We start from the raw sequence: 14,072 nt of genomic DNA, 5'->3' as shown, positions 1-14,072 counted from the left end.
GCTATGCCACTGAATACCAAAGGTGATGCCCTTGATAATTAGGGGGGGTCATATATACATATTCGTAAGATCTGCCATGTGATACATGCATGAAAATGTACCAGGAATGTGTTGCACATAACAACGTCAAGTCAAATATACTACCTGACTAAAACTCTATTCACATGGCTGTGGCAGGATCTTACAGAGTGGTTTTGGTCAGTCACCATGTATTTACACAGTGGGTGTACACCGTTGCCAATCATACAATAAAGTGAGAGATAAAGCAGCCCAGATTATAATTTAGATTTTGAGAAGTAAATAATACAAGTAATAGAAACATACAGATAGGCCCATATTCCGTTTTATTTAGAGAAGAGCCTCTAATAAAGAGTAAATCATACATTGGTCTGAACAGACCAGGCCCCTCATCATCAGGTGGCGATAAAACAGCAGCAGACCACCTTGGGCCTGAACGAGTTAGCCTTGGAGATTTAAGGGTTAACCAGACTGATTAAATGTTGCTTCATTTCATCCTCCATTTCCTGGAGCATCTAAGTTAGTCACTAAATGATAGAATTTCTCCAGCATTTGGCGCTGTCTGTTGTGGATCAGGATATGTGGGCGGATTTCTGCTATAAAAGCACTGGCAACCTCGGGTTTCCATTTGTGTCTCTACAAGAAGAAAAATGTTTGTTCTATTATACATCCCCATTTTGTCAAAATGCATGTTGAATATAGCTTGATTCTTATACGTAATTTTAAAAGTAATGCTAGTAATATTTTGTATTATGATTGATATACAATGCTTTTCTGGAGAAAATATGTATTCAGAGAATAAAGAGAATTTTGTACATTTATTTTACCATTGATGTTCATATCAACTGTAAGCAACCTCAGTAAGTAAATGGTAATGAAGAGCACCATGAGGGCCCTACAGCGTGAATGAGGGTTGTAGTGATTCCTTTTAGATGTTACCTCTATTAAATAGGCAGCTACCATTGTCGCACTTCGGGAGCGACCAGCCTTACAGTGGATGTAAACACTATTGCCCATTTTCCGATGCTTGTGAACAAACTCAACCCCTTGCTGTAAGTGCTCAAGGGTGGGCACCCCTGTGAAGTCAACAGTGCTAAGTCTCAGCTGCTCCACACCTAAATTGTTCCACTCCTGTAAAGAAGAAAAAAAGAATAAGCAGCTATGTATTTCATGGAGAGAAAATTAATAGGCAAATGTAATACAAGGGATAGAAATGAGTTAGTGACCTTGTAACACAAGGAGTAAAAATGAGTGGATGACCATGTAATACAGTATCCAGTGTAACATTGTGTCCCAACTGAGTTGATTCAGAGGAAAGCAAAAAAAAAACTTATACTACGGGTAAAAAATTCCTTCCCGACTCCAAATATGGCCTCAGAATAAATCCCTGGATCAAAGTTCTGTCCCTATAAATCTAGTATACATAACCAGTAATGTTATTATTCTCCAAAAATGCATCCAGACCCCTTTTGAACTCTTTTACCATGACCACTTTCAGAAGAGTCATGCTTTTACAGTAAAGAACCCTGATCTGTGCTGGTGTAGAAACCTTCTTTCCTCTAGATGTAGAGGATGCCCCCTTGTTATAGATACAGTCCTGGGTATAAATAGATAATGGGAGAGATCTCTGTACTGTCCCCTGATATACATATTAATTAGGTCGTCCCAAATAACCCTAATTCTGATAATCTTTCTGGGTACTGTAGTCCTCCCATTCCCCGTATTACCCTGGTTGCCCGTCTTTGAACCCTCTCCAGCTCCACTATATCTTTCTTGTACACTGGTGCCCAGTACTGTACACAGTATTCCATGTGTGGTCTGACTAGTGTGAAAGTCACTCTTGCATCATTCCTCCCCTTTGACTAATTGGAGCAGGACCCTTTCTTTAAATCTTTCATTTACACTAACAGTTAACATGAAAGGGTTTTCTAGGATTAAAAAATAGCTGCTGTTTTCTATAAAGCAGCACCACTCTTGTCCTCAGTTTGTGTGTAGTATTGCATCTCATTTTCTTTATCCTGGATAACCTCTTTAAAATAAAGGGATATTTCAGGAAAAAACTTTTTTTTATATCAACTGGCTTCAGAAAGTTAAACAGATTTGTAAATTACTTCTATTAACAAATGTTAATCCTTCCAGTAGTTATCAGCTGCTGAAGTTGAGTTGTTCTTTTCTGTCTGACAACAGAGCTCTTTGCTGACACCTCTGCTTGTCTCAGGAACTGTCCAAAGCATTAGAGGTTTGCTATGGGCATTTTCTCCTATTCTGGACAGTTCCTGAGACAAACAGAGGTGTCAGCAGAGAGCTCTGTTGTCAGACAGAAAAGAACAATTCAACTTCAGCAGCTGATAACTACTGGAAGGATTAAAATTTGTTAATAGAAGTAATTTACAAATCTGTTTAACTTTCTGGAGCCAGTTGATATAAAAAAAAGTTTTTCCCTGAAATATCCCTTTAAAGGAAAACTGTCACCCGTTCACCCGCACTATAAACCGATACATCGGGTTATAGTGAGGGTGAACAGGAGACCAATGCAGGGTCTTGGACTGCTATACCTACCTGCAGTTCGAAGCCCCGATCCTCCAAAGGTCCCCCTCTTCCAGTATTGACTTGCGCTTTGAGGCGGGCCTGCTGGCTGGATTTAAATATTCATAAGTGCTGGTCACGTGAGCGCTCCTGCCTACTGAGCGCTCACGTGACCGGCGCTTATAAATATTTAAATCTAGCCGGCGGGCCCGCCTCAAAGCGCAAGTCAACACTGGAAGAGGGGGACCTTTGGAGGATCGGGGCTCCGGACTGCAGGTAGGTATAGCAGTCCTGTTCACCCGCACTATAACCTAGTGTATAAGGTTACAGTGCAGGTGAACGGGTGACCGTTTTCCTTTAACTCTGCCAATCCCCACACAAAAATATATACTGTGAATTCTTTTGCTCCGGCATCTGATATTATAGAAAGTCCTCCATGCTGGCAAACAGATCAGATTTTCTATAGTAAAATCCATGGAAAATGAAGTAGGACGCCCCACCTGAGATGAGTGGCACAGCAGTCTTGTTTCATATTCTTCATTCATAGTGATGACTCCATGGACATTCTCTTCTTTAATCAGCTGTAAGAGACATTGGCATGAGCTCAAATTTAAGTTCACACATCGTTTTTTTTTTTTTTTAACCATCTTGTCATAAAGATAGGCATTTTTTTTGGGCCATCTTACGGCTCAAAAGACATGCAAAAAATGGCTGTCTTCCTGTTACCAAGTTTAAGCAAACTCAATGGAAAAACAGCTATCACTGCGCACATTGGCCCAGATTTACTAAGATTTACTCACATGTGACTCTGTGCACCTACGTGCGCCAAACTGCACCAATCACATCACAATGCAAAACACAAGTTTAAAGTTGATGCGGGAGATTTATCAAAACCTGCACAGAGAAAGAGTTGACAAGTTGCCCATAGCAACCAATCAGATCGCTTTTTTCCCTTTTCAGAGGCCTTTTTAAAAATTAAAGAAACAAGGAAAGAAACGCAGTACGCACTCAACGCTACCGTGGCTGTATCCAATCCAAGGGTCCGGGGCTCAAGGTCTCACGAGCTGCATGCGAGAACGCTCGGAGGCAACGCCGACCGTTTTGTACGTCAGATGCGTACTTCTTCCGTACTTCTTGGAGGCCGGAAGAAGTACGCATCTGACGTACGACACGGTCGGCGTTGCCTCCGAGCGTTCTCGCATGCAGCAAGTGAGACCTTGAACCCCGGACCCCCGGATTGGATACAGCCACGGTAGCGGTGAGTGCGTACTGCGTTTCTTTCCTTGTTTCTATATGATACTGTTCAGCTTTGTATGCACCCCGCAGGCTGTCATATCTACGAGGACCCGTTCATCCCTGCTCGATTGCTTAACCCCTTAAGGACTCAGGGTTTTTCCGTTTTTGCACTTTCGTTTTTTCCTCCTTACCTTTTAAAAATCATAACCCTTTCAATTTTCCACCTAAAAATCCATATTATGGCTTATTTTTTGCGTCGCCAATTCTACTTTCCAGTGACATTAGTCATTTTACCCAAAAATGCACAGCGAAACGTAAAAAAAAATCATTGTGCGACAAAATCGAGAAAAAAAAACGCCACTTTGTAACTTTTGGGGGCTTCCGTTTCTACGCAGTGCATATTTCGGTAAAAATTACACCTTATCATTATTCTGTAGGTCCATACGGTTAAAATGATCCCCTACTTATATAGGTTTGATTTTGTCGCACTTCTGGAAAAAATCATAACTACATGCAGGAAAATGTATACGTTTATAAATGTCCTCTTCTGACCCCTATAACTTTTTTATTTTTCCACGTACGGGGCGGTATGAGGACTCATTTTTTGCGCCGTGATCTGAAGTTTTTATCGGTATGATTTTTGTTTTGATCGGACTTTTTGATCACTTTTTATTCATTTTTTAATGGTATAAAAAGTGACCAAAATATGCTTTTTTGGACTTTGGAATTTTTTTGCGCGTACGCCATTGACCGTGCGGTTTAATTAATGATATATTTTTATAGTTCGGACATTTACGCACGCGGCGATACCACATATGTTTATTTATTTTTTTTTTTTACACTTATTTTTTTTATGGGAAAAGGGGGGTGATTCAAACTTTTATTAGGGAAGGGGTTAAATGACCTTTATTAACACTTTTTTTTTACTTTTTTTTTGCAGTGTTATAGGTCCCATAGGGACCTATAACACTGCACACACTGATCTTCTATGCTGATCACTGGCGTGTATTAACACGCCTGTGATCAGCATTATTGGCGCTTGACTGCTCCTGCCTGGATCTCAGGCACGGAGCAGTCATTCGCCGATCGGACACCGGGGAGGCAGGTAAGGGCCCTCCCGGTGTCCGATCAGCTGTTCGGGACGCCGCGATTTCACCGCGGCGGTCCCGAACAGCCCGACTGAGCAGCCGGGTCACTTTCAGTTTCACTTTAGAAGCGGCGGTCAGCTTTGACCGCCGCTTCTAAAGGGTTAATACCGCAAATCGCAGCGATCGGCGATGTGTGGTATTAGCCGCGGGTCCCGGCCGTTGATTAGCGCCGGGGCCGACGCGATATGATGCGGGATCGCGGCGCGGATGTAAATATACGTCCTGCGTCATTAAGGGGTTAAGCTATCGTCATCTAGTCTCGTGTCTATTACCAGTCTATTACGCCAGTGTGCCCTCCCCATTCACAGCTCTCAGTGATTTAAAAATTAAAGAAGCAATCTGATTGGTTTCTATGGGCAACTGGGAAATTTTTCCTCTGTACAGGTTTTGATAAATCTCCCAACATGCCCCCTTTTTAAGTTTCTGAGCAAAATTGTCAAGGTAGGTGCACAATTAAGCAAAACAAACAACAAGTTCAAGTTTTTTTAAGTATTTATAAAGTTTTTTTGAGCAAATAACTGCTGCTGCAAAAAAAGTCTGGTGTTGTGTCATTGTGGACACATTAGAAAGCTGGACTCACATCACCCATTGTCAGCTGGTACTGGAACTGTGCAAGCGCAAGCTCACACCCCCATTCCTGAGTAAGCTCACACCCCCATTCCTGAGTAAGCTCACACCCCCATTCCTGAGTAAGCTCACACCCCCATTCCTGAGTAAGCTCACACCCCCATTCCTGAGCAAGCTCACACCCCCATTCCTGAGCAAGCTCACACCCCCATTCCTGAGCAAGCTCACACCCCCATTCCTGAGTAAGCTCACACCCCCATTCCTGAGTAAGCTCACACCCCCATTCCTGAGTAAGCTCACACCCCCATTCCTGAGCAAGCTCACACCCCCATTCCTGAGTAAGCTCACACCCCCATTCCTGAGTAAGCTCACACCCCCATTCCTGAGTAAGCTCACACCCCCATTCCTGAGTAAGCTCACACCCCCATTCCTGAGTAAGCTCACACCCCCATTCCTGAGTAAGCTCACACCCCCATTCCTGAGCAAGCTCACACCCCCATTCCTGAGCAAGCTCACACCCCCATTCCTGAGCAAGCTCACACCCCCATTCCTGAGCAAGCTCACACCCCCATTCCTGAGCAAGCTCACACCCCCATTCCTGAGTAAGCTCACACCCCCATTCCTGAGTAAGCTCACACCCCCATTCCTGAGCAAGCTCACACCCCCATTCCTGAGCAAGCTCACACCCCCATTCCTGAGTAAGCTCACACCCCCATTCCTGAGTAAGCTCACACCCCCATTCCTGAGTAAGCTCACACCCCCATTCCTGAGTAAGCTCACACCCCCATTCCTGAGTAAGCTCACACCCCCATTCCTGAGTAAGCTCACACCCCCATTCCTGAGTAAGCTCACACCCCATTCCTGAGTAAGCTCACACCCCCATTCCTGAGTAAGCTCACACCCCCATTCCTGAGTAGGTCCAGCAAAATAGTAGACTCTTCAGGTACAAATGATCACACAGGGTCATTCTGCTTCTGTTTTTTTTTAACAAGCTTTTTTGTTTTGTGACATGTACGCCAACAATGGAGTGGAGAGCCAAAGGCTGTCCCGGCATGCTGGTGGTTGTAGTTTTGCAACTGCTGGAGGTGCCCTGATTAGAAGAAACTCCAAGTAATAATAGGGGAACGAGGGGGGGGGGGGGGGGGAGGGGGAGTAACATAAAAAGACTGCACATATTAAACTGTTCAAGTAAAGCCCCAAAAAACAAATTTTTGTCATTTTTTCCCCAATTAAGAGTGCATTCATACCACATACCACAGGAAGTGCCTGCATCCGGCCCACATCTCATTCATTTGAATGAGCCAACTAGAGTCAGATAGTGAATCCGGTCGGCTCATTTTTGCCCTGTATCCGGTTTTGTGACCAGACTTAAAACTGGAGTATACCACGGTTTTAAGTACCGTCACAAAACCATACCATATTAACCCCTTAAGGACCCAGACAATTTTCACTGTAGGACACGGCCATTTTTGGAACATCTGACCACTGTCACTTCAAGCATTAATAACTCTGGGATGCTTTTACATTTCATTCTGATTCCGAGAATGTTTTTTCGTGACATATTCTACTTTATGTTAGTGGTAAAATTTTGTCGATACTTGTATCATTTCTTGGTGAAAAATTCCAAAATGTTATGAAAAAATTTAAAATTTTGCATTTTTTTAACTTTGAAGCTCTCTACTTATAAGGAAAATGAATATTCCAAATAAATTATATATTGATTCACATATACAATATGTCTACTTTATGTTTGCATCATAAAGTTGACATGTTTTTACTTTTGGAAGACATCAGAGGGCTTCAAAGTATAGCAGCAATTTTCCAATTTTCACAAAATTTTCAAAATCAAAATTTTTCAGGGACCAGTTCAGGTTTGAAGTGGATTTGAAGGGCCTTCTTATTAGAAATACCCCACACATGACCCCATTATAAAAACTGCACCTCTCAAAGTATTCAAAATGACATTCAAAAGGTTTGTTAACCCTTTAGGTGTTTCACAGGAATAGCAGCAAATTGAAGGAGAAAATTCAAAATCTTCATTTTTTACACCCGCATGTTCTTGTAGACCCAGTTATTGAATTTTTACAAGGGGTAAAAGGAGAGAAATCTTCCTAAAATGTGTAACCCAATTTCTCTCGAGTAAGGAAATACCTCATATGTGTATGTCAAGTGTTCGGCGGGCGCAGTAGAGGGCTCAAAAGGGAAGGAGCGACAGTGGGATTTTGGAGAGTAAGTTTTTCTGAAATGGTTTTTGGGGGGCATGACGCATTTAGGAAGCCCATATGGTGCCAGAACAGCAAAAAAAAAAAACACATGGCATACTATTTTGGAAACTACACCCCTCAAGGCACGTAACAAGGGGTCCAGTGAGCCTTAACACCCCACAGGTGTTTGACGACTTTTCGTTAAAGTTGGATGTGAAAATTATTATATTTTTTTCACTAAAATGCTGTTTTCCCTCAAATGTAACATTTTTACAAGGGATAATAGGACAAAATGACCCCCAAAATTTGTAACCCCATCTCTTCTGAGTATGGAAATACCCCATGTTAGGACGTAAAATGCTTTGCGGGCAAACTACAATGCTCAGAAGAGAAGGAGCGCCATTGAGCTTTTGGGAAAAAAATTGTTTGGAATGGAAGTCAGGGGCCATGTGCGTTTACAAAGCCCCCCGTGGTGCCAGAACAGTGGACCCCCCCCCACATGTGACCCCATTTTGGAAACTACACCCCTCACAGAATTTAATAAGGGGTGCAGTGAGTATTTACACCCCACTGGCGTTTGACAGTCTTTGGAACAGTGGGCTGTGCAAATGAAAAATTACATTTTTCATTTTCACGGACGACTGTTCCAAACATCTGCCAGACCCCTGTGGGGCATAAATGCTCACTGTACCCCTTATTACATTACGTGAGGGGTGTAGTTTCCAAAATGGGGTCACATGTGGGTATTTATTTTTTTGCGTTTATGTCAGAACCACTGTAAAATCGGCCACCCCTGTGCAAATCACCAATTTAGATCTCAAATGTACATAGTGCTCTCTCACTCCTGAGCATTGTTGTGCGCCCGCAGAGCATTTTACGCCCACATATGGGATATTTCCGTACTCAGGAGAAATTGCGTTACAAATTTTGTGTTTTTTTTTTTTTTTCCTTTTAACGCTTGTGAAAATAAAAAGTATGGGGCAACACCAGCATGTTTGTGTAAATTTTTTTACACTAACAGGCTGCTGTAGCCCCAACTTTTCCTTTTCATAAGGGGTAAAAGGAGAAAAAGCCCCCAAGATTTGTAGTGCAATTTCTCCCGAGTACGGAAATACCCCATATGTGGCCCTAAACTGTTTCCTTGAAATACAACAGGGCTCCGAAGTGAGAGAGAGCCATGCGCATTTGAGGACTAAATTAGGGATTGCATAGGGGTGGACATAGGGGTATTCTACGCCAGTGATTCCCAAACAGTATTTTCCAACCAGTGTGCCTCCAGCTGTTGCAAAACTACAACTCCCAGCATTGTACTGATCGCTGAAGGGCATGCTGGGAGATGTAGTTATGCAACAGCTGGAGGTACGCAATTACAACTCCCAGCATGCCGAGACAGCTGTTTGCTGTCTGGGCATGCTGGGATTTGCAGTTTTGCAACATCTGGAGGGCTACAGTTTTAGAGAACACTGCAAGGTGATCTCCAAATTGTGGTCCTCCAGCTGTTGCAAAACTACAAATTCCAGCATGCCCTGACAGCAAACAGTTGTTTGGGCATGCTAGGAGTTGTAGTTTTGCAAGATCTGGAGGGCTACAGTTTAGGGACCACTATATAGTGGTCTCAAACTATAGCCCTCCAGCTGTTGCAAAACTACAACTCCCAGCATGCCCAAACAGCTGTCTGGGCATGCTGGGAGTTGTAGTTTTGCAACACCTGGAGGGCTACAGTTAGAGACCACTGTATAATGGTCTCAAACTGTACCCTCCAGATGTTGCTAGGCAACTCACCGGCTTCCGTCGGATCCAGCCGCACGTCATCACCGCCCGCCGATCTCCATTGCCCACCCGGATCGGTAAGTGGATCTTCGGCGCCGGTCCCCATCGTTTCCCCGTCCTGCCCCGCCTATTGGGTGGGCAGGATGGGGAAAACGAAAGTTCGCCCCCGATCTGATATTGGTGGTCGCGTCTAGACCCGTGCCAGCTCACTCCTATGCCTTCAGGGGGATCGTGGGTGTCTTAGACAACAGCGATCCCCCTTCTATTCCGGGTCACTATAGACCCGTAATCACGCAAATCGCAAGTGTGAATTCACTTGCGATTTGCCGCGATCACCGACATGGGGGGGGGGGGTCTGATGCGCGGCGGGGGCCGGAATTCTCCATGACGTATGCGTACGTCATGGGTCCTTAAGTACCAGGGTGTCATGACGTACGTGTACGTCAAGGGTCCTTAAGGAGTTAACAAACCATGGTGTTAATGCACCCTAATTTATCAGCAATGAATCGATTGTGCAATTAAACATTTGTTGCAGCCCTAGTGGACAGCATTAAAGGGGTACTCTGCTGCTCAGCATTTGGAACAAACTGCTGGAGTCGGCGCCGGGAGCTCATGACGTCATAGCCCCGCCCCCTCAATGCAAGTCTATTACTTAGATCGAAGGGGCGGGGCGTGACATCATGATGAGGTGGGGCTATTACGTCACGATCTCCCGGCGCCAGCTCCAGCGTTCGGAACAGTTTGTTCCAAACACTGAGCAGCGGAGTACCCCTTTAAAATTTGCACATTTGTCACGCGTGTTGAAAAGTCGCACAGAAAGCATCAATCAGTGGAGTACTGAAGTAAGAAATGTGATCAGCACCGTGATAAATTTGGATGTGCACCTACACCACTTTTCATGAATACCCCCAAACTGTATATAAATTTGGAGGCAAATTCAGTTACAGCAGAAATTTATGGGAGCTCTATTTACCAAATGGAGCTAACATACTGCCATGTAAATGGGAAGTGGCACACCAGAGGCACAGCAAAGGCTGATATGGGGAGGACCCCTGTGCATGAGACACATATGGGGAAAGACACCCATGCATGAGGCACTTACCACTTATAGGGGTGACATTGGCGACTAAGGCACCTATGGTAATGATGCCCATGACTGAGACAATTATGGAGGGAGGACACCTGTGCATGCAGCATTTTCGAAGCAGGGGAATCTGTGACTGAGGCGTTCATAGGGGTGACATTGGCAACTTATGGCATTTATGGGGGAGAGGACACTAGCAACTGTGAAACTTATGAGGTGGCACATCAGTGGGGCTCTTATGGAGGAGGAGGTCTGTGACTGAGGTTCTTGTGGGGGAAGAGGTCAGTGACTGAGGTTCTTATGGGGGTTGGAGGCCTGTGACTGAGGTTCTTATGAGGGAGGAGAAGGTCTGTGACTGAGGATCTTATGAGGGAGGAGGAGGTCTGTGACTGAGGATCTTATGAGGGAGGAGGAGATCTGTGACTGAGGATCTTATGAGGGAGGAGGAGATCTGTGACTGAGGTTCTTATGAGGGAGGAGGAGATCTGTGACTGAGGTTCTTATGAGGGGGGAGGAGATCTGTGACTGAGGTTCTTATGAGGGAGGAGGAGATCTGTGACTGAGGTTCTTATGAGGGAGGAGGTCAGGACTGAGGTTCTTGTGGGGGAGCAGGTCTGTGACTGAGGAGGTCTGTGAGTGAGGTTCTTGTGGGGGAGGAGGTCTGTGACTGAGGTTCTTATGGGGGTTGGAGGCCTGTGACTGAGGTTCTTATGAGGGAGGAGAAGATCTGTGACTGAGGTTCTTATGAGGGAGGAGGAGGTCTGTGACTGAGGATCTTATGAGGGAGGAGGAGATCTGTGACTGAGGATCTTATGAGGGAGGAGGAGATCTGTGACTGAGGATCTTATGAGGGAGGAGGAGATCTGTGACTGAGGTTCTTATGAGGGAGGAGGAGATCTGTGACTGAGGTTCTTATGAGGGAGGAGGAGATCTGTGACTGAGGTTCTTATGAGGGAGGAGGAGATCTGTGACTGAGGTTCTTATGAGGGAGGAGGAGATCTGTGACTGAGGTTCTTATGAGGGAGGAGGTCAGGACTGAGGTTCTTGTGGGGGAGCAGGTCTGTGACTGAGGAGGTCTGTGAGTGAGGTTCTTGTGGGGGAGGAGGTCTGTGACTGAGGTTCTTATGGGGGTTGGAGGCCTGTGACTGAGGTTCTTATGAGGGAGGAGAAGGTCTGTGACTGAGGATCTTATGAGGGAGGAGGAGGTCTGTGACTGAGGATCTTATGAGGGAGGAGGAGGTCTGTGACTGAGGTTCTTATGAGGGAGGAGGAGATCTGTGACTGAGGTTCTTATGAGGGAGGAGGAGGTCTGTGACTGAGGTTCTTATGAGGGAGGAGGAGGTCTGTGACTGAGGTTCTTATGAGGGAGGAGGAGATCTGTGACTGAGGTTCTTATGAGGGAGGAGGTCAGTGACTGAGGTTCTTGTGGGGGAGCAGGTCTGTGACTGAGGAGGTCTGTGAGTGAGGTTCTTGTGGGGGAGGAGGTCTGTGACTGAGTTTCTTATGGGGGTTGGAGGCCTGTGACTGAGGTTCTTATGAGGGAGGAGAAGATCTGTGACTGAGGTTCTTATGAGGGAGGAGGAGGTCTGTGACTGAGGTTCTTATGAGGGAGGAGGAGGTCTGTGACTGAGGTTCTTGTGGGGGAGGAGGAGATCTGTGACTGAGGTTCTTGTGGGGGAGGAGGAGATCTGTGACTGAGGTTCTTGTGGGGGAGGAGGAGGTCTGTGACTGAGGTTCTTGTGGGGGGGGGGGGGAGGAGGTCTGTGACTGAGGTTCTTGTGGGGGAGGAGGGAGGAGGTCTGTGACTGAGGTTCTTGTGGGGGAGGAGGGAGGAGGTCTGTGACTGAGGTTCTTGTGGGGGAGGAGGGAGGAGGTCTGTGACTGAGGTTCTTGTGGGGGAGGAGGTCTGTGACTGAGGTTCTTGTGGGGGAGGAGGTCTGTGACTGAGGTTCTTGTGGGGGAGGAGGTCTGTGACTGAGGTTCTTGTGGGGGAGGAGGTCTGTGACTGAGGTTCTTGTGGGGGAGGGGGGAGGAGGTCTGTGACTGAGGTTCTTGTGGGGGAGGAGGGAGGAGGTCTGTGACTGAGGTTCTTGTGGGGGAGGAGGTCTGTGACTGAGGTTCTTGTGGGGGAGGGGGGAGGAGGTCTGTGACTGAGGTTCTTGTGGGGGAGGGGGGAGGAGGTCTGTGACTGAGGTTCTTGTGGGGGAGGAGGGAGGGGGGTCTGTGACTGAGGTTCTTGTGGGGGAGGAGGGAGGAGGTCTGTGACTGAGGTTCTTGTGGGGGAGGAGGTCTGTGACTGAGGTTCTTGTGGGGGAGGAGGTCTGTGACTGAGGTTCTTGTGGGGGAGGGGGGAGGAGGTCTGTGACTGAGGTTCTTGTGGGGGAGGGGGGAGGAGGTCTGTGACTGAGGTTCTTGTGGGGGAGGAGGGAGGGGGGTCTGTGACTGAGGTTCTTATGGGGGAGGAGGTCTGTGACTGAGGTTCTTATGGGGGAGGAGGAGGTCTGTGACTGAGGTTCTTGTGGGGGAGGAGGGAGGGGGTCTGTGACTGAGGTTCTTATGGGGGAGGAGGTCTGTGACTGAGGTTCTTATGGGGGAGGAGGAGGTCTGTGACTGAGGTTCTTGTGGGGGAGGAGGGAGGGGGTCTGTGACTGAGGTTCTTATGGGGGAGGAGGTCTGTGACTGAGGTTCTTATGGGGGAGGAGGAGGTCTGTGACTGAGGTTCTTGTGGGGGAGGAGGGAGGGGGTCTGTGACTGAGGTTCTTATGGGGGAGGAGGTCTGTGACTGAGGTTCTTATGGGGGAGGAGGAGGTCTGTGACTGAGGGTATGGGGATGACATGGGGGGGGGGGATGACACCTGTGACTAAGGTTCTTAAGGGGGGAGGATGCCTATGACTGAGCCTGTTCATGGAGCATTTATGGAAGGGACACCAGCAACTGTGGAACTAGCACAACAGTGTCTGACGATTGACGATAATGCGAGTTCTACTAATACTTTGAGCAAAGGATGAAATCGACCGCGCATGCGCATTTACCCTATCACTCATTCCACGAAAGGGCAACGCTCCAAGGATGACCGTGTCATCGATCCTGTCATACCACTTCCGGCTGGATAGTTTCTCCATGATAACGTTATACAGCAGGGTAGGGTAAAATAAAACGCGGGTTGCCGCTGACTGCAAAGCCATGATTCTGGCAGAGCACGTCAGTTCCAACCGGACAAAACTGCAGTCGCCATGTTTGTTATTGGCACTTCCGCCTTAAGGAGGGCTTTGCCTTTCATTGGGAGCGGAAGTAGGATGCCGCCATATTGTGTAGGGGCAGTGTTATTTGGCTACTTTCTCACATGAGTAATCTGCAATATTTGACACATAAATCTCTTCAATTGGCGGTTATACTCATGTCCTGTACTTATGTACTCAGATGTTGCGAAACAGCTGGAGGGATCCTAGTTGGAGAACACTGTTGTTATATACTGACCTAAAGCAGAAGTCTTAAAAATGTGTCCAAATACAGATTAT

The 14,072-nt window shown here is 46.4% G+C and overlaps 1 protein-coding gene across 1 annotated transcript; it reads right to left on the bottom strand.

Moving 5' to 3' along the window:
* Positions 1–310: 310 nt before the first annotated feature.
* PTPMT1 (protein tyrosine phosphatase mitochondrial 1) lies at positions 311–13,808 on the bottom strand. The gene is made up of 4 exons (XM_056528416.1): positions 13,587–13,808; positions 3,045–3,125; positions 958–1,149; positions 311–654 (listed from the first exon to the last, which is right to left on the bottom strand). The coding sequence occupies exons 1-4, from the start codon at positions 13,737–13,739 to the stop codon at positions 511–513; spliced, it is 570 nt and encodes a 189-aa protein (XP_056384391.1). The 5' UTR covers positions 13,740–13,808; the 3' UTR covers positions 311–510.
* Positions 13,809–14,072: the final 264 nt, after the last annotated feature.

The sequence above is a fragment of the Hyla sarda genome, chromosome 6 (genome assembly GCF_029499605.1).
Source record: "Hyla sarda isolate aHylSar1 chromosome 6, aHylSar1.hap1, whole genome shotgun sequence".
In the NCBI taxonomy this organism is placed as follows: domain Eukaryota; kingdom Metazoa; phylum Chordata; class Amphibia; order Anura; family Hylidae; genus Hyla; species Hyla sarda.
This window is presented reverse-complemented; position numbering and strand designations above follow the sequence as displayed.

Bases quoted from the DNA above. Each gene is read 5' to 3' on its own strand.
- PTPMT1 (XM_056528416.1), bottom strand. From the start codon at position 13,739: ATGGCTTTGCAGTCAGCGGCAACCCGCGTTTTATTTTACCCTACCCTG. The intron at 3,126-13,586 runs GTAAATGCGCAT...TGTCTCTTACAG, and splicing joins TTCGTGGAATGAGTGATAGG to CTGATTAAAGAAGAGAATGT. The intron at 655-957 runs GTAACATCTAAA...TTCTTCTTGTAG, and splicing joins TAGCTGCCTATTTAATAGAG to AGACACAAATGGAAACCCGA.